General features: G+C 44.6%; 1 protein-coding gene across 2 annotated transcripts; it reads right to left on the minus strand.

The window, feature by feature from the left end:
• Nucleotides 1-202: 202 nt before the first annotated feature.
• Lrrc55 (leucine rich repeat containing 55) lies at nucleotides 203-10,794 on the minus strand. 2 transcript variants are annotated; one of them, XM_029537047.1, is made up of 3 exons: nucleotides 10,467-10,794; nucleotides 8,016-9,534; nucleotides 203-4,264 (listed from the first exon to the last, which is right to left on the minus strand). In XM_029537047.1, exons 2-3 carry the CDS (start codon nucleotides 8,713-8,715, stop codon nucleotides 4,029-4,031), a joined length of 936 nt encoding a protein of 311 aa, XP_029392907.1. In that variant the 5' UTR covers nucleotides 8,716-9,534; nucleotides 10,467-10,794; the 3' UTR covers nucleotides 203-4,028. The 2 variants fall into 2 exon arrangements, with proteins under 2 accessions (XP_029392907.1, XP_021050066.1); XM_021194407.2 differs by lacking the exon at nucleotides 10,467-10,794 and adding an exon at nucleotides 10,057-10,071 and having other exon boundaries at nucleotides 8,016-9,434.
• Between the last annotated feature and the right edge of the window lie 12,468 nt (nucleotides 10,795-23,262).

The following is a 23,262-nucleotide window of genomic DNA, read 5'->3' on the forward strand; positions in this document are numbered from 1 at the left end:
ATGTGCATAAAGAAATACATGTACTTTTTTTTTTGCTTGGTAGAAATAGGCTTCTGCGATGTGTCTTCTCCTCCCACACATGCCCCTCCATGGCTGGCACATCTCCTAATTAGTTCCATCGACTACCTCCCCATAGACCTTTTGTGTGTATATTTTGGCACACATTCTTTTGGTTCTGCCTAGCTTCCTTCTATCTCTCCTTTTCTGCTCCCCCCCATCCTCTTCACAACTCTTTAGAAAAATTCGTTAAACTATACACTTTTTTTATTATTAATGTGCATTTATGAAAAATTCTTCACAGTTACAAAAGTGCATGGTTATAAAATAATTTCCATACAAAGGTTGGCATCTTCCCAATTCCTCCCCTAACCCTCCCACCACCAGACATCAGGGCTTAGGAACACTGCGCGGTCTATGGACCCAACTCCCAACCAGTGCCATGATTTACAAAAGGCCCTTGGGTCTTGCCTCCATTACTTCCTTTTGCCTCCTTCTGGAGTATACAAAACAAGACAAGGTTCCCTAGCCTTGAGGAATGAACAAAGGTATCTTTTTGTGCTCTTCTACAGCTGGAAAGAGTGGCGGCAAGTATGTGCACAGAGAAAATGGAGCTCTTGACCTTTTTCAAAGGTTGGAATGAAATTCATGTCCTGATCTCTTCAAATACATTACATCAAGCCCCTAACTGAGACCATGAAACTCCATAGCATCTCTGGGCAATGTATTTCTTCAAGTTTCCATGGGAATCCTGGTGAAGATGGAAAAGAAGGTGGTATCTAGAGGACAGCCAGAGGGGCATGGTCCAGAATGGTGTGCTGCATATGTGGGATCTTTTCCGAGAAGAATTTTATTGGCTAGCCCTTGACCGGCATAAGCTTGTTGGTTAGTTATGACCTGATATCTTCAGACACAGTATAAAGAAAACTTCTGTGATGGGTACAAGTCTCTAGGGGATGGAGGAGGACAGAGGGAAGTAGGGAGGAGCCAGGTTCTCATTAGATAGTTTCCACTATAGCATTGGCTCTTTTCATATTTCCTGAGCAGCTAGACAAATGGGCAGGGTGCATATTTGTTTATCAACTTGATAACTGTGTGGACTGTGTTAGAGATTTGAACCCAAGTTCTAAAGGAATATTCTCCAAGTCAGTAGACAACCAAAATAAGTGAACCATAGATACACATATGGACAAACAAATGATCCCACCTTAGCCAGTGCGGAAAAAAACTGAACAAAACTTCATGGGAACATCATAATGGGCTTGTCCTCACCAGGACATGTAAACATTTGTCGCAAGGATTATTAGACTATTTGGAGACACTTAATTCTGAAAGCCTGAACTGGTGGTGGCGGCATTAGAATCCCATATTCATGTGGAGGCTGAATGTTCCTCTTCTTGTGCCTTAGTTAACTGGGGACCTTTTAGAAGCTGGAGAAACGTTGTCTTGATATAGCTTGCTTAGAAGTCTTTGCCATTAATGGAGATCAAATTGTGCCACTCAAAAGAACATTTGATCTCAAGAGGCATTTGGTGTCTTGTCTGGTTCTAATTCTATGTAAAACAGAGTAGTAGATCTTAAAATATGGTAACTATAATTCAGTAAACAGTGGTGTCCAGATTACTATCAGTGAGCATGGTGTTCTTCTATGGAAGGTTAAATGATTTTTTTTTTTTAAATCAGGAATACTATTTCTAAAAATTCCTTTCCAAAAACACTTTATGCAATAAGCTTAGCTTGTGGAAACTAGCTGGCCACAGTTGAGTGGTCAGGGAGAGTAGGGCATAGGTCTATGTCATATTTCATAGGAGCAGAGCTCTGGCATAGGCATTAAAAGCAAGAGTGAAGGGGAAAGCTTCCAGGGTCTCTTTTGGCTGATTAGATCAATGCAGATGAGTTGGAATATGACATGTTCCCCTTCTCCATGCATTTTAGGGCAGCTGGGTGGCAAGGTGTATGATGGATGCTTGCTAGGGTTGGAGCCAAGATAGAAAGCTCTTGTTTTATTTTTTTACCCAAGCCAGCCTTGCTAACAGGACTGGACCTACCCAGATGGGTCTCCCCATGTCCTGTCCAGGGGTTCTCACCTATTGTTTTCTCAGATCCTTCAGTTTCTCTTGCAACACAACACAGTAGAGGTACATCTCCTGTTTTCCAAAGATCTGATTAAAAAAAGAGACATCACAGCCACCAGTTCTAAGGATGTGCTCATACTGTTAAGGAGGCGTTTTAGATGTCACTTGTGGCACCTCTTGAGGCTGGAGTTGCCCCACTGGGAGCACAGTCTGTGCACAGCTGGGCTTTACTGCCTTTTATTGGTTTTTGTGATTATAATTGTTATAATGAGTGCTGAATTCTGGGGTCCTGCTGTGCAGGCTTCCAGGACCTTCTCTTCTACCAGGTACCCGAGGAAGCACTGGAAAGAGAACCCTGACAGAACTGAGTCCAGCCTTAGGCTGAAGGCATACCCAACCTTTAGCCTCTACTTTCCATTCTGCAGGACATCATTTTGATTTGTTTCCCACACAGGAGGAGAATACAAAAGAAGCATCCTAGACTTTCCAGTGCCCAAGGAGACAGGGAAGATCATGATGAAGCAGGTGACATGGATGAGGAAAATGAAGATGACGACAAAGACGGTGAGCACTGTGTTTCCCACAGAGTCCTTGGTTTCTGACTGATTAGATTCTTATTTCCTCAGTGGAGTCACCTGTCATACTCTTTGTTCATGCAGATAATTTGGATAAGCATCCCAGCTCTCCACCGTGAATTCAACTGGAAAGTGGGAATGATAAAGACTACCTTGGCTGTGAGAAGGGCAAGAGATGAATCAGCAAATAGAACCACGCCCAGAGGAGTGCCTGGTCCTTATCGGCAACTTCATTAGCATGGCTTGAACTTGAATTTTCATAGCTTTAGAAAGAATTGTGATGAAGGCTACTGATTTTATTTTGAACATGACATAGCAGGCATGCGACCTTCTCTGAGCCTGATGACCTCATCTGCCAAATGGGAACAATAAATCCCCCGAAAGAGCTCTTGTATGTGTGAAAGGAACCTGTCGGAGGAGGAAGCTTATACTGCCCGACACTAGCAAGAACCAGCAATTAATAGCTATCTTTCTTTATGCTCCAATGAACAAGTTACTAAGGAGAGAAGACATACCATCCTGTGGGTATGAATGCGGTGGCTTTGTCCTCCTGTCCCAGGGGTACTGCCATGCTAGGATCTGCACCCTACAGTGCACTTTCCTGGTGAGTTCCTTTGGTGTGAGCACCATGGAAAGAACAGTCACATAAATTGGGGTCCCAGGGTGTCCCTGGGAGGCTTCCTGCCTTTTCTTTGACGACAAGGCTTGAGTCAGAAGCAGAGACAGGGATAGGAGGAAGGGTGCTGAAGGTGATTACCTCACAACTAGACTACAATTGGGAAGCCGCTGGGAGGTTCTCTCGCTCCCCTTTCTGCTAGTGGGAGAAGGTCAAGGTGTCTGGCGTGGAGGCTATCTCACTCCTAGAGGGCAGTGGCAGGCAGTAATGGGAACTGAAAAATTGGGTGTCAGAGGGAGAGCTTTGCTTTTGCACATACCTCCTCTATGCCTTTAGGCCACAAGGTTTGCTGCTCTCGACACAACCTGCATACAATGTCCTATCATTTGCTATGTCCACCCTTCCCTATCTACTTAGCAGATAATTCCTGCAGTTCGTCTTGGACTGTGTGAGGCACAGATGATGGGCCCTCCGCTTGGCTTCCCTCACTCTATGCTCAGAGTATTGGCATTTTGTCATAAGAGGATGTTTTGGAATTGTTTTCCTTTATTAGAAGTAAGTACCTCAAGGGCAGGGACCGGATTGAATTTGTCTTTCATTCCCAGTTGCTAACACAGTGCCTGGCCCAAAGTGGATGGATGTTCATACAAAGCTAGCTTTCCAACCTTGTTTGAGCTATGATGGAGGTGGCCAGGGCACCGTGATACAGGGTGTCCAGTGGTCAGCAGCAGAGGCAGCAGCATGGAGGGATGAGAGGCACCTGTGTCAAATCTCTTCTTCTTCATTGGCCTTGCTCCAGCGGTGACAGCAGTTGGCCGTGATGCCCAGGAGGAAGTTGGTGGCTACGGAAGCGATGGAGACCACAAAGCCCACAAATGCGATGAAGAGGTAATCATCCAGGGTCAGAGTCAGATGGCAGGCCTTGAAGCTCTCTTCAGTGAGTGAAAAGAGGGGCGCACCCTCAACTTCAGGGGGTCCCCGACACTCAGCCAGCTGAGAATCTGCAACACAGAACCAGGTTATGGTGAGTCTTCTGTGGGAGAGAAGGGATGGAAAAACCTCCCACTACCCTGCTTCCAGAGAGTCGCCGAGTCTCTTCTATGTGCCTCGCACATACGCATCATCAATAACGCTCAAAGCTTTTTTGCCTAGTTTTGTAGATGTAAAAATTTACTACACATGGAGTTTAACATTTGTGAAAAGTCTGATAGTTACCCCTAGTGGTGGAGCTAGAGCATTTGTGAGACATGACGGCTGGAGTCTGCACATGTCACTCTCTGCCCCACACATGCCTTTGCACAGAGAGCAAGCCAACAACCCCTTTAGGGTGACAAGGACACTTTCCCAGTCCTTTATTTTGCTTTTTTAGTCTGCTCCAGAGACACATGTCTCTATCATTCCTCCATGGCCCACATGTCTCTTCTTAGGGAGTACTTCTGTATTTGCCCCTTGTGAGAGAGTTTCCAGTCTATATCTCTGTGTAGCCCACTCTTGCGCTTCCTTTGTGACTTTATACAATGCAACCTGCTTAATGATGCCTTTTCTTGGGAGCACCCCATGCCTGCTTTTCTTGCAGGCCCGATCACAACAACTCTTCTTTATTTTTCCCTATGGTGTCCTTGCCTGACAGTTTTATTACTGTCTTTCTTACCTTGAAGATAGGCTTCTCCCACAGTACCAGAACAGAACAGCATCCTTTCATAGTAAGCACTCAGTGGATCTTTCTTAAATGAATGAGAGACTTCACCTAACTCATGTTTTTTTTCTCTGCTATACCGACTACACTGTCAACAGTGCAGCCTCTGGAGCAGCCGTATCACCTGAGTGGGAATCTCTCTTGTCGCTCATCAGTTGTGTGACTGTGGATATTTAGTCTCTCTATATTTTGCTTTTTGTTTCTTGTTTTCATCTGTCAAGTGGCAGTAATCCGATCTGCCTTCTGGTACTGTGATCAGGATTCAGAGAGTTAAAGCACGCAATCATTTCCGATGTGTAATAAGCATTAGGTGACATGCGTGCCTTTTATAATGATCATAGTTGGGTCTCTCCAGTGTCGACTGGAGGGTCATATTCTGTACACAGACATTTGAGGTAAGAAGCTGCTCCTTTAGTGGCCTGGCTTTCCTAGCATTGTGGAACTGTCCTTTATGATTACTTCAGTAAATGCATGATGGTTATCAGTGGTCTAATCATACTCTATCTTGGAAGTAAAGTGCAGCATTTGGGGGCAGTAACATCAGAGAAATGCCATATGCCCTTGGTAAGAATGTAATATGAACTGAGCTCCAACCTTCAGCAAATCCTGTTTATTTTTTCCTTTCTGTCTCTCATGTGTCACCTTTATAAGAAGAGAATAATCCAATCTAAATTTTCCGAGCAAGTCAATGCGAGGCTTTAAAATGACAGGGTACAGAGTATACAATGCTATCTGTTCATTATGCAATTTTTTTTTAGGGCAAAGAACAAAGTGATAGGCTTAAATCGATCCTTTTGACAGATGGATATGCATACATAGTATCATTCTAAAACATGTTTGTGTGTGTGAGTATGTGTGTTTGTGTGTGTGTGTGTGTGTGTGTGTCTTCATTTATGTTGGGGATAAGGATGCAATCTTTTCCAAGTCATGGGTTGAGTCAATCCCAGTAGCCTGTTTGCATGGGGCCCTAGACTCTGACTAGGTTCTGGTCATGTCCAGAGTTGACTCACAGGAAGCTCTTTGCTGGAAGCTAGAAGATAATGAACTTCCAGAGCTGATTGTTTATACTTTAAAGTTTCACTGGGACAATGCAGGCCAACTAGAGGAGGCTAAGGGTACACAGCTACCCCACAGGATGGGAAGCTATGGACTGACAAAGTTCTCTGGTGAGTCAAGAGACCAACCAATCTTGAAATCAGATTGTATCCCAGTAGCTCTCTCAAGTCTATGTTTGAATCCTGCCTCCCAGCATAGATAATAGGAGACTCTCACACGAAGCAAAGAAAGCAAGTGATACAAAATTGTCTAGAGGGGTGACATCATCCAGTTCTACCTACTGTGGCAAGATTTGGCTTTTAAAATGAACCATAACCATTCCTCTGTGGAGAATGATGGGGGCCTGAGGACCATGTTCTCTGGAGGTTAAGTACCTCACCTGCAGTGATGTCTGAGGCTGCACTGATGTGACCTGCAGTTCTCCTGTCTCCTGGAGGTTTGAGCCCCTTGCCTTGTACCAATGTATAAGCCTTCACGTATGGGAACTGGGGCCTCTCTCTCTACTGCTGAGAGCTCAGGTCCTTTGCCTGACTTGATGCATAAGTCTATAACGATAGGGAAGGTCTTCTCTGAGGCAGCCAGGTCTTCTGTGGGGGCAGCAGGGCGTCAGAGATCACAGCCGAAGAGGGGTATCTCTATAGCACTGAGGGCTGAGTGTCCCAGAAGGCTCTTCCTGTCGATAGTGACAAGGAGGAGGGAGGCACAACTTGCAGAGACATTGGGTTGGTAGGGAGATGGCTCTAGGCAGCTTCCCCATCCTAGCCCCCACCATCACCCCATCTCAGCCTCCAGCTATTTTGGTACTGGAGAACTTCCTCCCACAGCTCTGTGGAAACACTGAAATCGTGACCCACAGCCCCCCTAAGTTATTTTGGTCCTGGACTCCCCACTCAGTCCTCTCCCTCTTGCCTCATTCAGCACTGTTTTATTTTTTTTTTTTCTCCCCCTAAATATGCTGAACTTTAGGTTCTAGGGAATCCCTGGGATGGGACGCCAGCTACTCCTACTGTTCTGACACCAGGGGCCAAGGCTTGGTGCTAAACCATAAGTGAATTGGTGACTGGGGCCATGGCTAACTTTATTGCCTATTGGCTTCAGTGACACTGGGTGAGAGCAGGGTCCAGCAATGACACTGGCTCTTTCAGGACTCAGTCCACTCTGGTTGGGACTGCCTCATTTCAGCCCCTCTCCCCAGATGCCAAACCCATGCATAAACCTTGAAGATTCTGCTAAGGCTGCGTGGCCAGCTCAGAGTTTGGCTTACGTAGTTCAGGATCTGATTCTTGACAGGATGGCTAGAGAACAGCCAGACTGCCAGGATTTGAATCCTCACTCTACCCCCTGTAGCTGTGTAATTTTGACCAAGCTACTACATTTTCCTATACTTCTGTTTCCTCCTCCTAAGGGTTCTTGCGAGGATAAGAGGAGCCGACACATGAAATATGCTTAGAATAAGGACTAGCACATAGTGAGTACTAAAATAAATAGGATTAGTCATGATTGTTTCTTTGAGTTTTCTCAGCACTGACAAGAGTTAGAGTAGTGTAGAAGTCAAATGAATGTGTTTTTATCTCTGACTCTGCCAGTTTCTACGGGAACGACTCCGGGGGGAAGCCTTAGAGGTTCTATTTCTCAGCTTTTTCACCTGTGAAATGGGGATAATAAAAATGGGGATTCATCGAGATAATGTATGCCAAGGTACTCAGCTCATCGCAGAAGGTCAACAAATACTACCAATTGCTTCCTCCACACTGCTTACTGTGTCTCTTCCTCTCTATGACCATAGGCATCATACAAGCAAGGGACCTCGGTTTAGCAAATGAACTTCTTTAGCACTTAGCATGTGTCTCATATATTTAACAAATACTTGTTGAACAAGAGATAGCACATAGTACTATCACTATTATTATTATTATTATTATTATTATTATTATTATTATTTTATTACTATTACTCCCAGAAACCTTCTGCCTGGTGACCTGTCCAGTCATCTCTCTTACCCGCTGTACAGCGCTGTATCCGATTCCGCAGCCACTTCAGCAAGGGCTCCATGGTGCAGCCGCATACCCATGGGTTACCCCCGATCTGTAGGGTCACCAGCCCCGGGAGGCCCTCAAGGGCTTCAAGGCTCAGAAAAGCCAGGCCACCATAGCTGAGGTCCAGGTCTCTGAGATGCACAAGGCCCTGGAAGGCCTGGGGGTGCACCCTCCGCAGCCAGGGGTTGTGGCTCAGGTCGATATGTACCAGTCCATGAGCTTCCCGGAACATGTCAGCTGGCACGTGGCTGAGGTTGTTGTAGCTTAGATCCAGGTGTGCTAAGCGCTTGGCGTGGAGAAAGAGGCCAGGGGGCAATTCCATCAAGGAGTTGTTTCGCAAATCCAGCACGCGGAGCTCCATGTAGCATGTGAGATAGCCTGGCGGTACAGCTGCAATGCGATTGTGGGCTAGGCTGAGGTTGCGGGTGTCCATTGGCAGGTCCGGGGGTACGGAGAATAGCCGTTGGTTGCTGCAGTCCACTACTTGGTTACGACATGTACAAAGGACTGGGCAACTGGTACCCGCATCGGAGTGCATCACCCCAGCTGCCAAGAGGAAGAAGACCAGCAACAAGGCTGAATGGGGAGGCCCGGGCCAGGGAAGCTGGGCCCAGGTGTCACCCATCTTTGGCAGCTGGCAGCAGCAGTGGTGTAGGGAGCCCATGAGAGCGGTGTCCCTAGGTCCAACAGTCAAGTTACAGGGATGCTGCTACATTAGAGGCCTGAGTCTAGAAGGTGGGGCTTCTGCGAGAGTGCTATCATGGCTCAACACTTCCTTGAGAGCCTCTCAACACGCAAGGACTTCCTAAGATTCATAGGATGTCCCTTTGTAGACCCTGGGGAGCAAGGACCCAGTTGAGGTACCCCAGGGTCTGAAAGGATGATCAAAGCTTAAGAAACTAGGGGAACAAGGATGGAGTTGGAGCAGCTGTCAGCAGGTCCTGGAAGGGTCCCTGTAGATCTTTTGTGCTTCTGTCACCCATGCCTGCTGGATGCTTCCTCTTGTGCTGTCTCTGACAGGTGGGGCAGGGGAGGATGTGAGGGAGATGAAAGGTGCCCTTTAAAGGTCCTGGCACTTCATCTAAGAAAACTTAAGCTCTGTTCTAGGTCTGGGACTGATTAGGAAGTCAGAACAGCACCTTGATCTCCAGCATTCAAGGTCCCAGAGGCCATTTCTCCTGGTGGCCCAGTGGGCATGAGTTCACAAGAGACCTGGGACCAGAGATTTAGGATGGGGGAGAAGTATGTTCCCATGGGTCTCCTGAAAGCCTGAATATTCAGTGGTCCCTGAAATCTCAAGGGGTGCTCTTTGCTTCCCAGAGAGGGGTAAGTCCCAAGTGACACCCACTGTCTGGACCGCCGAATATGGAAAACACCATGGATCTGGAGGCACAGGTAGGGGTCAGTTAGAAAAGCATTATCTATGTCTTCAAGCTGTCACCACGCTCAGCTGTGCACTCAGCAGGTGGAGGCAGAAGTCACTCTGTCAACAAGAAAAGCATTCAAGCAGAGAAAGCTAGTGTCCCCACATCCCTGCCCCCTTGCCTAGTTCCTTTGTCTTACTTCACTCCTCCTTACTTTACTCTTCTTTCTTCTTTGAACCTATCTGTCCCCAACCACAAAGTTCTTGGCTCACTATCTTTCAGATGAGGACCACAGTGAGCACAGAACCCAGTCTACATCCACCTACTAACCGCATCCTTCTGACCTGAAATCCTTCTCCTAGGTTTCGGTCCGGAGTTGGGTGCATTTTCTTCTATTGCTCATAGCTCCACCCTTGTGAGCACCAAATACCCCACCCTGAAAAACTCCCCAAGAAAAACATGCATCCAAGCTCTGGCAGTTTGTATACCCCTCTTAGCCACTTTTTCAGCCTCCCCCCCCCCGGTCTCTTTCTAAAACACACACACACACACACACACACACACACACACACACACACACACACACACACACACACGTTCACTGTCCCCCCTCCCAGCTTCTTTCTACACACACTCCCTACCCAAGTGTGTCCCGGCATCTTTGGCATCTTTTCCATCACAGCACAGCCCTAACCCCAGCATCCTTTTATGTTCTACTCTCCAGCTCCCAGCCTCCTGCTTAAGCCCACACACATACTTGGTCTGGCAAAGAGATGGAGAACCTCATCCCACCCAGGGCCTCACCCCGCTGCTCATCCCTCACTCTCTGTGGCTTCAGCTTTTCTTTTACTCACCTGCTGTCCTCACTTGCCCCCACAACCCCCACCCCTTTATCCCGTTGCTCGGTCATTTCCCCACCCAGTTCCCCACTGCTTTGTAGCCTCAGTCTCACCCACTGGGAAATCACCCCGGTACCCCCTTATACAGACTAATTTTTCTTAGCTTCGGGGTCTTCTGCTATACTCCCACGGGCCCTCAGGAGACTACTCACTCTGTTCCAAGGACACAGACATCAATCTGCCGCAGACGACCGGCTCTGCCTCCCTCATCCTGGAATCCCCCGCTCCTTTGCTTGCTAGCTTCCGAACAGATTGCCTATCCGGCTCTTCCCCTCCCCCGACTCTCCTCTTCCATGTCTCCTGGATCCCAGGCCAGCATCTTCTGCGGTTTCCTGTCCTGTGGTCCCTGTGCCCCTTCTTTTACGCTGAAAGGAAATTTGAGAGAGGATGCTTAGAAAGTTCACAGAATCTGAATGCCTCTTGGGAAACTCAGCTGGTGCCGTGGCTGCCTTGGTGTGTGGCTTCCGCCAGAGCCAGGTCTTCCCCTCCCTCCTCTCTCTCTCTGGCTCTCCCCCTCCCTCCATCCTTCTCTCCTCCTCTCTCCCTTTCACTCCCCTTTTTTTCCTCGAGGGCCAGGTAATGACGTTTCACTGTCTCTTAGCAACTGCCTCCACATCTCTGAGCAACAGGGGAACTGGCTATAGACCCCACCAAGATGAGAAGAGAGAATGAAGAACTCCTGGTGAATTTACAGCCACCCTCAGGGTCCTAGTGGGTAGGGCAAGGGGAAGAAAGGAGAGGAGGGAAGGCAGCCCCAGAACAGGGATTAGGGGAGAGGGGCAGGCAATGGAGAGAAGGCAAGAGGGCTCTCCAGGAAAGGATAGAGCATTGGTCTGAAATCTTAGATGGAACACGGAGAGTTTAAGTGCATCTCACCCCACAGAAATACAAGAGAAGGCATAAAATGGAGAGAAGAATTTAATGGGGGTGGGAATAAAGCAAAATAGATGAGAGCAATGAAGGCAAGCAAAATAATGGGCAGAGAAAAGAAACATGGTTGATTCTCAGTGTTTGTTCATCCGATGGGCAAACGTTTTCTGTTTAGCTGCTTTATGACATCTGTGTCCAGGTTGGAGCACCAGGTGCTTAGATGAAGTGTGCATAGTAGGAAGAATTACAGGTGAATTATTTCCTCTGCTCCTTGTTTCTAAGCCCTTACCCCATGAGTTATCTGGGGCTAGGGGATTCAGCTGGAGTATCAATTGAGCTGAGAGCCCTTGGGATGCAAGGAAACAATTGCCTAGTTTAAGTGAGGGTATCTGGGCCACTACAGATACTTGGTTATATCCCTAGGGAATGGAAGTAGCCAGTAAAAAGTATCATGGTCCTGGGTTGGGGCGATGGTTCATTGGGTAAAAATCCTACAGTACAAACACAAAACTGGGATCTTGATCCTCAGCACCGTGTAGCTGCCTGGCACATGTGGCAGCCTCCCTGTAATCCTAGTGCATAGAACACAGAGGTGCGATCTCTACAGCCAACTAGCTGGGGAGACTAGACAAATTGGTGAGCTCTGGTTTAAACAAGAGATCTTGACTCAATGTGCAAGGTAGAGAGTTATTGAGACACCACTGGCCTCCACATGCATGCAAACACATGTGTGTACACACATACATGAACATGGACATGCACATATTTAACACACACACACACACACACACACATACACACACACATCCATGGTCAAAGAATACTATGTCTCTTTCTTCTTTCTAAGGGCTCTAGGAATCCCTTTTGCTGTTCTGTTCCCTTTAAGATTCTCATTCTATTGAGTTCATATGAAAGTGAAATTTACACCCTCTCTTTCCTTGAGTAAGTGTCTTGTACAGTGGGTCATAATTTGCAAATTGGCTTGACTAGTTGGTTTGATTAAATAGGTGGTTTCTCCCCTCTCTTTCCCTTCTCCCCTTCCCCTTTCCTCCCCTTCCCTTCTCCTCTCCTTATCTCACTTCTCTCTTCTTTCCTCTCATCAGGTGTCTTGCTGTGCAGTCCAGGTTGACCTTGAATTCTCAATCTTCTTGCCTCCTTAGTGCTGTTGCATTACAACCTCCACACTTGCTTTCTTTTCCTTTAAAAATAGCTCTTCGTACATTTACCATTTGCTAAATAACTGACCAGATGGTAGGTTTATAGCTTAGGAGATTTATATAGGACTGGGGAAATGGCTCAGTTGGTAAAGCACTTTCCATGCAAGCATGGAGACCTGAGTTCTACCCTTACCATCCAAGTAAAAAGTTGGGTGTAGCGCTGCAAGCTTGGAATCCCAGTGCTATCTCAAAACAAAAACAAAAACAAAAACAAAAACAAAAACAAAAACAAAAAAACAAAACAAACGAACAAACAAAAAACTCCTGAAGAATAAATAACACCCAAGGTTGATCTCTAACTTCTATACAAAATGTATCTGTGCACTCGCTCGAGCACACACTCACGCCCCACATACTTGTGCATGCACTCACAGAGATTGATAGAGACAATCCCTTAGAGGTCTGACATTGACTCCATGCTTTCAGTCTGCTGACCTGGGGATTTTTGTATCTAAATGATAACTTGTGTTTGGGTGGGGGGAATGGAATGATGCTATAGAGAAGAAATGTGAATTTACACAGGTTCTGTGCATTTGTGAAGTTCTGTAGGTCAGTGACTTCATCCTGTCTACTAGGATTCACCTTCAAATATGATTGTAGAGGAAGATCAGCTTCCCAGGTCTCTCTTACAATGCAGCCTTTCACTTTTTATAGTGTCTAGTGGAGAACAATATGGCAACCCATTCACACACACGCTACTCTTCTACACTGAATGAAGTTATCAGCACCTCTAAGCTTAAAGGGGTGGTGGTTGTTGTTGAACCTCACCTGTAATTTTAGAAATAAAATACTGATCTTATTTTATTTTATTTTTGATTTTTCAAGACAGGTTTTCTCTGTGTAGTCATGGCTGTCCTGGAACTTGGTCTGTAGACTAGGCTGGCCTTGAACTCACAGAGATCTGCCTGCTTCTGCCTCCTGAGGGCTGGGATTAAAAACATGTGCCACCATCACCCAGCTAAAATACTGATCTTAACCCAATAGTAACTAAGGATGGATTACCTCTGGGTAACAAAGCTAGTGACTCATTTCACTAATTGAAAAATGTTTGGAAACATTCTCACTGGGAAGAATCAAGAAAGGTAATTATGAAAGGTAGAAAAAGGTACTCACAGTTGAACATTTAGTGTTGACTGAAAATAAGACAAGAAATTTAGAATTTTCTTCCTTTCCATGATATGACATTTACAGTTATGGTAAGAGCTAATGTGGTTAAGGGAAAAACATAGTGGGTTTCCCTTAAAAGGTAGAGGTTGGGGAGATGGCTCAATGAACAAAGCTTGCTCTGCAAACATGACGGACTGAGCTTGGATTCTTAGCACCCACGTAAAAGATGAGTTTCAAGTTTGTAATCCCAGTGCTGAGATGGTGATATTGATGGAAACAAGCAGATCCTGGGAATACTCTGACCAGCCATTTTGTTCAAGTCAGTAAGCTCCAGGTGCAGGACCTTGACTCGAAAAATAAGGCAGAGAATGAAAGAGAAAGACACCTGATCATGATCTATGTCTTCCGCATAAACATACATGGGAGACCACACTCACACAGGCATATATGCATACAACACATGCACACAGACACACACACATGCACACACACACACATACACACACATAGACAGATAGACACACACACACACACACACACACACACACACACACACACACACAGCCCAGGCAATCAGGAACTTCAGTTTTTCTACTTGTTGAGTAAGCCCCAAGGCATCTCACAGGCATCTTGTACTAATAAAGCATTTAAAGAGCACACAGCACTACAGATAGGTTTGTCAAGTGAACAAATTAAAAAAAAAAAAAAAAAAGGAAAGAAAGAAACAGTGAACCACGGCTAAATAGTTAAGCAGAAAGGAAAACATGAATTTGCATGGAAGCAGGAGACAAAGAAAGGAAAACAATTATGCAATTATGCTTGCTGACGATTCAAATGTATGATTATGCAAGGTAAGCTTCAAGATTTACGAGAAACCTCGATTAGCGGACAAGGTGGCAGCATGTAATATATCTTCTGTAAATGTGAAGTTCAATGAAGTAGAAATATTTTCAGTGTCTTTTTACTTTTAATCATTTTTTGACTCATTAAGGGATTCTGAGAATCCTGAATTGGTGTTTTGTGGCACACAATGTACTGTGCAAGAAATGCTTGTTCTCAAATAAGTTTAAGAAATAGTGCCTTCAACAGTCCTCTGCTATATATGTGTCAGACCAGCTCGTGTATGCTGACAGGTTGGTGACCCAGTGTCTGAGAGATCTCAGGATAGTTGATACTTCCGGTCTTCCTATGGGGTCACCCTCTTCCCCAGCTTCTTTCAGCCTTTCCCTATTCAACTTCAGTCCATTGGTTGGGTGTAAGTATCTGCGTCTCTCAGTCGGCTGCTTGTTGGGCCTCTCAGAGGGCAGCTATGCTAGGCTCCTGTCTGTAGCACCCCATAGCATCAGTAAGAGTGTCAGGCCTTGGAGCCTCCCCTTGAGATGGATCCCAAGTTGGGCTGCTCACTGGGCTGCCTTTGCCTCAGTCTCCTCTCCAGTTTCGTTCCTCCAGTTCTTTCAGACAGGATCAGTTCCGGGTCAGAATTTTTGGCTGCCTGGTCTGGCCTCAGTGAGAGAAGTCTCATCTAACTCTCAGAGACTTGGGGCCCCAGGGAACAGGGGGGCTTGGGTTGGGGGCAACACCCTCAGAGAGAGTGGAGAGGAGGAATGGGATGAGGAACCGTAGGAGAGGGGATTGGGAGGGGGCAACGACTGGGTTGTAAAAAAAAAAAGTAAATAAAAAAGAAAAATTAGTGTCTTTAACAAAATGAAACACATTTATTTATTGGAGGGTGTATCTGAAGCTTAGCATGCAAGTAGTCTGTCGTGAGAGCAGTGGGGAGAGGAGTCCATGGAATGGCCGGCACTTCCTACATGTATTTAGAGCTCCATCTTTCTTCTTTTCTTCCCCCCATCTCTTCTCTTTCTTCTCTTCTTTCCCTTTTTGATCTTTCCTTCCTTCCCCTTGCCTTCCCTCTCTTCTCTTCTCTTCTCTTCTCTTCTCTTCTCTTCTCTTCTCTTCTCTTCTCTTCTCTTCTCTTCTCTTCTCTTCTCTTCCTTCTGCCCGTCTGTCTGTCTGTCTTTCTTTGTTTCTTTGTTTCTTTCTTTCTCCCTTACTGTCAACCATGGGAACAATTTTAAATGGGAAATAGATTTACACTCTGAACTACAATTTATTAAAGTCTTTTTATTTTAAATCTAGTCTCAGCAATGGTTTATATGGAACTCATTATTTTATTTTAATTAAATTTATTTATTCACCGAAATTGTCCTATCTACCATGATTCCTTTTCCTATATGGTTATATAAAACCAATTAAATTTATATAATATAATAAATTATATATAGTGTAATATATATGTATACATGTTGGTCACTCTTATCCCCTCCACTCTAATCTCATTTCCATCCCATCAATCCTCTCTCTCCTATAAGTCCCCTTTCCACATACAAGTTGTACGGTTTTGTGTGGGACCCACAGAAGTTTAACCCAGGGTTATCCTCATTACTATGAGTGTGAATCTACTCATTGGAAACTGCCGAGTTCACCAGTGGCTACACAATTGACAATGACTCCCCAAGTACTTATCAATGGGCAAAAGGTCCCCTGAGCCCTTTCCCTTCCACACAGACTGAAATGAGAGTCTTCCATGAAGAAGTAACAAGTCTATACAGAGACACTGTGCTGGGTGGTTACCTGCTTCTCCTGGCAAAGCAACAGTCTTTACACAGCAAACAGCGGGGGCTTAATTAGCAAAACAATGAATCATGGCATATCATATCTTTTCAGGCTTTCTACCAAGTTGTGGAGATTCTGGACTGCCAAGATTTTACTCTATTGATGGAGTATAGCCCAACTGATAGTGTTTGCTGAGCATGTATGAGCCCCTGGATTTGGTCCCTAGCATCCCATAAACTGGGCATGGAAGTACATGTTTATAATCCTGGTACTCAGGAGGCAAAGGCAAGGTCATCATCACTTAAAGTATGTACCACATGAGACCTTTTCCTGAAAAGAAAAAAGAAGTCTTATTCTATTGTGAAAATATGTAGAAATCAGGCAGGGAGCTGTAGAAAATGAATTGATTTGAAAATCATTTTCATTACTATGATTTCTTGAATGCATGGCAAATTAGTTGTAACAATGACAGAAAACTTTTAAACAGATGAGAATTAATTTAATATACCACATCCAAAATTCGTTCAGTGAAAATTATGACACATTAGGAGAATCATGATGGGGGAGAAAATGGAAAGCTGATTTCTTGTATGGCTGGAAAGGTTTAAAAATAGGAAAACTGGCTGTTGCTAGATTATCATAAGCTAATGAAGCGTTTAGCAGGAACTGGGGACTGGAAATGAAAGGCATCTGGGGAAAACCCAGCCAAGAACACACAGCCGAGGTTATTAAGACAATGGTGGCGATGACAATATTGGGACACGCTTAGACAAATGACGGGAGATTTGCTTAACTAAAAGGTTGAAGTACAGATTGCATGCTCATCAGCAATGGCCACAGACCACGCATCAGTAAGTGGTACTACTGGCAGGCAGGGTATGAAAAATGAAAAACAAGCCAACAGTGCTGAACACAATCTCAGAATAAGAAACGCAATGAGACACCAGTTTCATGCTTCTCCCCCCCCCCCCCATACAGGGAAGATAACAAAAGCAGAAGCCAGGAGGAGAGGGAGCCATACACTAATCCCAGTGAGAGGAGACATCTTGTGCATTGAGGAAATAGTGTCATTAGGAACAAGATTGCATTTGTCAAATGCACAGCATTGAAAGACAAGGCTTTACAGAAGGAACTGTGATAAAACAAGAGAGAGTGGGGGGAGATGTGGTGAAAGTGGATTTCAGGCAAAAGTACTTGAAAAGACACATAAAAAAATGCATTAAGAAATGCTATGAATGTATTTTTTAAAACAACAGGATGCAACCTGCACATTGCTCTGCTGCAGATGCAGAAGGTAATATGCACGATACCACTCTCTATCCTTATGGCAGGGAGAATCGTACCCATGCACAGGTACCATTTAGGGCACAGGGGGCTTTGTAAACGTGCTTACGTGAAGGTGGGAAGACTGTTCTGGATGATCCACGTGGCTCTGACGCAAGCATAAGGATTCTTATAATGGAAAGAAAGAAGTAGAAGGGTCAAAGGTAGAGGTGGAGGTTGGAAAATCACATTGTTTAATTTGAAGATGGAGGAAAGGACCAGGAACCAAGAGATACAAGTAGTCACCAGAGGCTGAAGAGAACCACGTAATAGACTCTTTTCAGATATTCCAGGAGAATATAGTCTTGGTGACCCACAAGAGGCTCCGATTTCTAAAACTGTAAGAAAATAAATTTACTTTTTAAAGACACTTTTTTTTTTTTTAAAGTACTTTACCACAATAGCCATTCAGTCTTCAGAATGTCCACTGTCTGGGTGGGGTGCGTGAATATGGTGGGGTGTCTCTCCCGTGATTAAGCTACTAACCAGCAGACTTCATGCTAGGCAATGGGAGATTGTAGAGATCAGGGAAATGGCTCAGTCTATAATGTACTTGTCACACAAGCGTAAGGGTCCGACCTCAGATTCCCATTACCTATATAAACTGTCAGGCACTGGGAAGGTCGAGGCAGACAGGTCCCTGGAACTCAATGACACCAATCCAGCCTAATTGGAGAGCTTCAGGGTCAGTGAGCGACCTCTAAAAATAAGAATGTGGAGAGATCAAGGAAGGTACCCAACATTTTGGCCTCTCTACACACACACACACACACACACACACACACACACACACACACACACACACTTCTCTTCACCTAGTTACCCTGTGTTTACCCCATTAGAGAAAATGACACTCCCTTTGTCAAACATTAATAGACATGGGCTCTTCTGGAAGGGAGGTGGTCTCATGAGCATCTCCTCAATCTCTGGTGGAGAGCTGAGAATCATTATGAGCAGGTATCCAGTGTGGCTGTGTGTTCATAGTTGCAAAGACCATGTCCTATCTGAATGCCTGTATTTCATGGCACTCCTTCCCATCCTCCTGTCTTAAACTCTTTCTGCCTTCTCTTTAGTGAACGAGCATCTTGGTTATTTGGAAGAAACACAAATAGAAGATTAGTTGTGTCCAGTGAGTGAGACTGAACAAAAGTATGGAGAATCACATTGATGAAACAGTGTCAAGTGACAATCAGTTACTCATCTCGCCACTCACTGGCTCTGTGATCTCAACCTGGGATCTGTCTTCTCATTGTTCAATATTTTTTCACCTCTAAAATGAGGATAGACTTGGTATTTATCACATATGATTGCTGAAAGATCCTGGAAAGGCAACACGTAGTACAATTCTCTGTCCTTCAGAAAAGTTCAATGAAACACTCCTATGGGTATTGTAGGCATCATTTTATGGAATTGAACTAGAGGTTTCTGTTGCTGATTTCTTCAAACCTCTTGCTTCATCTTGGGAGGTAGCAGAAAACAATAGTAGGCTACATCATCATATAGTGGTTATAAGTAAAGACTTTGGATTAATAATGACAATGATGGTGATGACGACGACAATGGTGATGCCTGACTCAGGATTATTGACTAAATGACCCACAAAAACACTTAACATAGTGTTTAGCACACAGACATATCTCAACAGACCTTTGTAATTACCGCCATTGTTATTATTTGGAGAGGAAAGTGGGAGAGGTGAGCAGGGAACCACAATCCAAACGACTCCTTTGGTTTTATTCGTGACCAATTTTCCAGTTTCTTTCTTTTATTTGGCTCCTGGATCTGTACTCTAGTTTTTCAGCATTGTTTTTGTTGTGTGTATGTGCATATGTGGTATATGTATGTATACACATGCATGTATATGTGTTTGGAAGCTAGAGGTAGACAACTATCTGACTCTATCATTCCCATCTCAGTTTTTGAGTCATCCAAAAAAACCTAGATTTCAGCCATGTCCCAGAGATCCTCCTGTCTCCCTCCCCAGCACTGAGATTATGGGTTTGTACTGTTGCTCCCTGCTTCTCATGCAATGGAAATGTGAACTGAGGTCTCATGTTTGGGGCAAACACTTAACCATATTCTCAGTCCAGTTCTTGATTTTTTTTTTGACATTTTCATCTGCTCCTGCTTTGGCAGTCCTCTAAGCTAATCCTTTGGCATTAGATGCTGGCATCTTATACAACTCCTGTCCACCGAGAGCAGGTGTGCATTTGTATACATGCGTATATATGCACTGTGAATGTAAATAAATGTGAATGTAAATGTGCATAGGTCTGTGTGCATTATACACTCTGCATGTGTGCACAAAAGAGTACAGGGAAGGTGGGTGTAAACTGTCTTGGAAGCATGAACAATTCATTTCATGATTACCTATCTCAAGGAAAGGGACCTTCATACACAATGTGGTAGGTATCCCCACCCACTACCCAACCCTGCCTGTATCCCCAGGAAGAAAGGCTAGATGGGAAAGGAGAAGTAGCTCGAGGGTAGGTCCTTTCACTGCCAAGAATGCTTTCAGCACCCAGAGCTCCCAGAGCTTAAAACCACCAACCAAAGAGTTCACATGGTGGGACTTATGGCTCCAGCTGCATATGTAACAGAGGATGGCCTAGTCAGTCATCAATGGCAGGAGAGGCCCTTGGTCCTGTGAAGGTTCTATGCCCCATTGTAGGGGAAGGCCAGGGCTAGGAAGCAGGAGTGGGTGGGTTGGTGAGCAGGGGGAGGGGGGAAGAGGATAGTGGGTTTTTGGAGGGGAAACCAGGAAAGGGGATAACATTTGAAATGTAAATAAAGAAAATGTCTAATAAAAAATAAAAATGACACAATTGTATGTGGAAATAAATGAATAGTCTATGAGTAAGGGAAAAAAGAAAGAAAAAAGAAAGAGAAAAGAAAAGAAAAGAGGAAAGAAAAGAAAAGAAAAGAAAGAAAAAAAAGAAAAGAAAAGAATGCTTTTGGCTAAATCTTCCCTGGCGTCATTTACACTATCTTGCAAACCCCAGGCATCGATGAGACTTAGAAATGTTCCCAGGGACACAAAACTGAGTTGGTAAGTGTTTCTCTGAGAAATTGATTTTACTAACACAGAAGTAAGACACTACCCTCAATGTGATTGCCTGTTTATCTGCCACTGGTTTAGACTATGAGTAATCTGTGGGCAGGTATAGGGGTTTTCTTTCTATTTTTCTCTCTCCATGGCTTAGCAGTCGTAACCATACAACTGTCTCCAGACACTGCAGTAATGAGTGAATTCCATTTTGAGCATCAGGCCAGCTGTGACTGCTTGTGCCTCCACTTAGAAAGTCCCAGCAGATGTAGTGGCTAAAAGTCTATGTAGTGATACCACTATTGTCCACTGGTGGACAAGACAAACATTTCATCACTTCTAGATGAGAAACGGATTGAAGGGATAAACAAAGAGATTCATAGTAGGATAGTAGGATGTAGAAATAAGCGACACCACCTCTCTGCCACCCTGTAGGAGGTCATTCTTGTTCTGGAAGAAACAGGCTGGGGCAGAGGAAAGAGACTGACTATTCCTTAGAGAACCTGAGGTAACCCAATCACAAAAGAACTCACATGATATGCACTCCCTGATAAGTGGATATTAGCCCAGAAACCTAGAATACCCAAGATACAATTTGTAAAACACATGAAACTCAAGAAGAACGAAGACCAAAATGTGGACACTTTGCCCCTTCTTAGAATTGGGAACAAAACACCCATGGAAGGGGTTGCAGAGACAAAGTTTGGAGCTGAGACGAAAGGATGGACCATCCAGAAACTGCCCCACCCAGGGGTCCATCTCATAATCAGCCACCAAACGCAGACACTATCGCATACGCCAGCAAGATTGTGCTGAAAGGACCCTGATATAGCTGTCTCTTGTGAGGTTATGCCAGTGCCTGGCAAACACAGAAGTGGGTGCTCACAGTCAGCTATTGGATGGCACACAGGGCCCTCAACGGAGGAGCTAGTGAAATTACCCAAGGAACTGAAAGGGTCTGCAACCCTATAGGTGGAACAACAATATGAACTAACCAGCACCCCCAGAGCTTGTGTCTCTAGCTGCATATGTAGCAGAAGATGGCCTAGTCAGCCATCATTGGGAAGAGAGGCCCCTTGGTTTTGCAAACTTTATATGCCCCAGTATAGGTGAACACCAGGGCCAAGAATGGGGAGTGGGTGGGTAGGGAAGTGGGGAGGGGGGAGGGTATAGGGGACTTTGGGGATAGCATTTGAAATGTAAATGAAGTAAATACCTAATAAAAATTGAAAAAAAAAAAGACCACTATAGGTATGGAAAGGAATCAGTATATACATAGCCACTGTTCAGAAAGGGTGGCTTAGCTTCATCTACTTAATGGGTGCCTATTGGGTACTAGATGTGGAGCCAACTCAAATGCTGTAGTATAGCCAACTTTTGATTAGCTTTGAGTGCTGTGTGTAACTGTGTTCAGATGGGTCAGTTTCCAGGAAGTTTAGTTAATTATTTTGATTGCACATCCTCTTTAGTGATTAAACCAAACAAACTGTTGTTTTCTTCAATATTAGTTGGAAGACACAGATAATAAACACACAGAGAAATACACAACAATTCGATGGATAAGTGCTGTGGATTTAAAAAAAAAACAAACAAATAAAATCAAGGCATAGGAATGGTGGTTAAGTTATACAACCTAATAATATGTAGCTCCTAAGAGGCAGAACCAGCACTTGTTAAATTGGAGAGCTGACTGATTGACACGCTTGATCTGTAACCAAGAGACTGTGGAGCTTCTGGCCATGAATCTCATTTTCATTCCAACTAAGGGGATGTTAGAAAAAGAGACCTTTTCATAAGTTAGTCATCACATGTTTACGAGCCCTTGCTATTCATCAGGCACCATGCTGAGCGCTGGAGATGCAGCAGACAGTAAAGCAGACAGGCTCCTGTTCTGGGAGGCTGGCAGCAGAGAAGACAGAGCCTAAACACTTGAAAAGGTACAACGTGCTTCAAAGGGAGAATGCTGGATGGGAGAGGAGGCAAAAAGCAGGGCTATCCTAAAAGAAATGAGGTCAATTTACCAAAGACTTTCGTGTATTCCCATGCTCATTGCAGCACTAGTTACAAAGCCAAGATACGAAATACACATAAGTGTCCACTGAATGGATAAGTGTGACACATACATGCACACACTGGGATATTATTATTGGCAGCAACATGGATGAACCTGAAGGACAGTATGTTAAATGAAGAAGACACAGAGAAAGGCAGGTGGCACATGAGCTCAGCTCTCTGTGGAATATATAAATTCTAGGCTAACAGGAGCAGAGAATAGGATGTTAGTTGCCAGGGACTGGACAGGGTGGTGGATGGGAAAATGTTGGTCAGAGCATCAGTTTCAGTTAGTATTAATAAATTCTGGAGGACTACTGTGCTATATAGCAACTAAATAAAATTGCCAAGAAATTAGACCTTAGATGATCTTCATAAAAATTTGAATGTCTTATAATGGATACATTAACCAGCTTTATTTGGTAATTTGATGACAAAGCATCACGTTGAACACAAAAACATAAACAGTGTTGTTGAAAAAAACAACGACCTGGTCATCACCCCCATAAACTCATAGCAGCTGTGATGACTTGCACAAGATCAAGCCAGCTAAATTCAGGCACCGATGGGGAAGGTACCCTTCAGGTTTGTGCCATTGTTGAAGAGCTAATGGCAGAAGGGAAGGGGAAATCATTTATTTTTTTTGAGGGTTTGGCCATTGGTAGTTTACCCTTGATCCTGTGGATGGCCCCATAATTAGTACATAGGATAGCACTA

The sequence above is a fragment of the Mus pahari genome, chromosome 3 (genome assembly GCF_900095145.1).
Source record: "Mus pahari chromosome 3, PAHARI_EIJ_v1.1, whole genome shotgun sequence".
Classification (NCBI taxonomy): domain Eukaryota; kingdom Metazoa; phylum Chordata; class Mammalia; order Rodentia; family Muridae; genus Mus; species Mus pahari.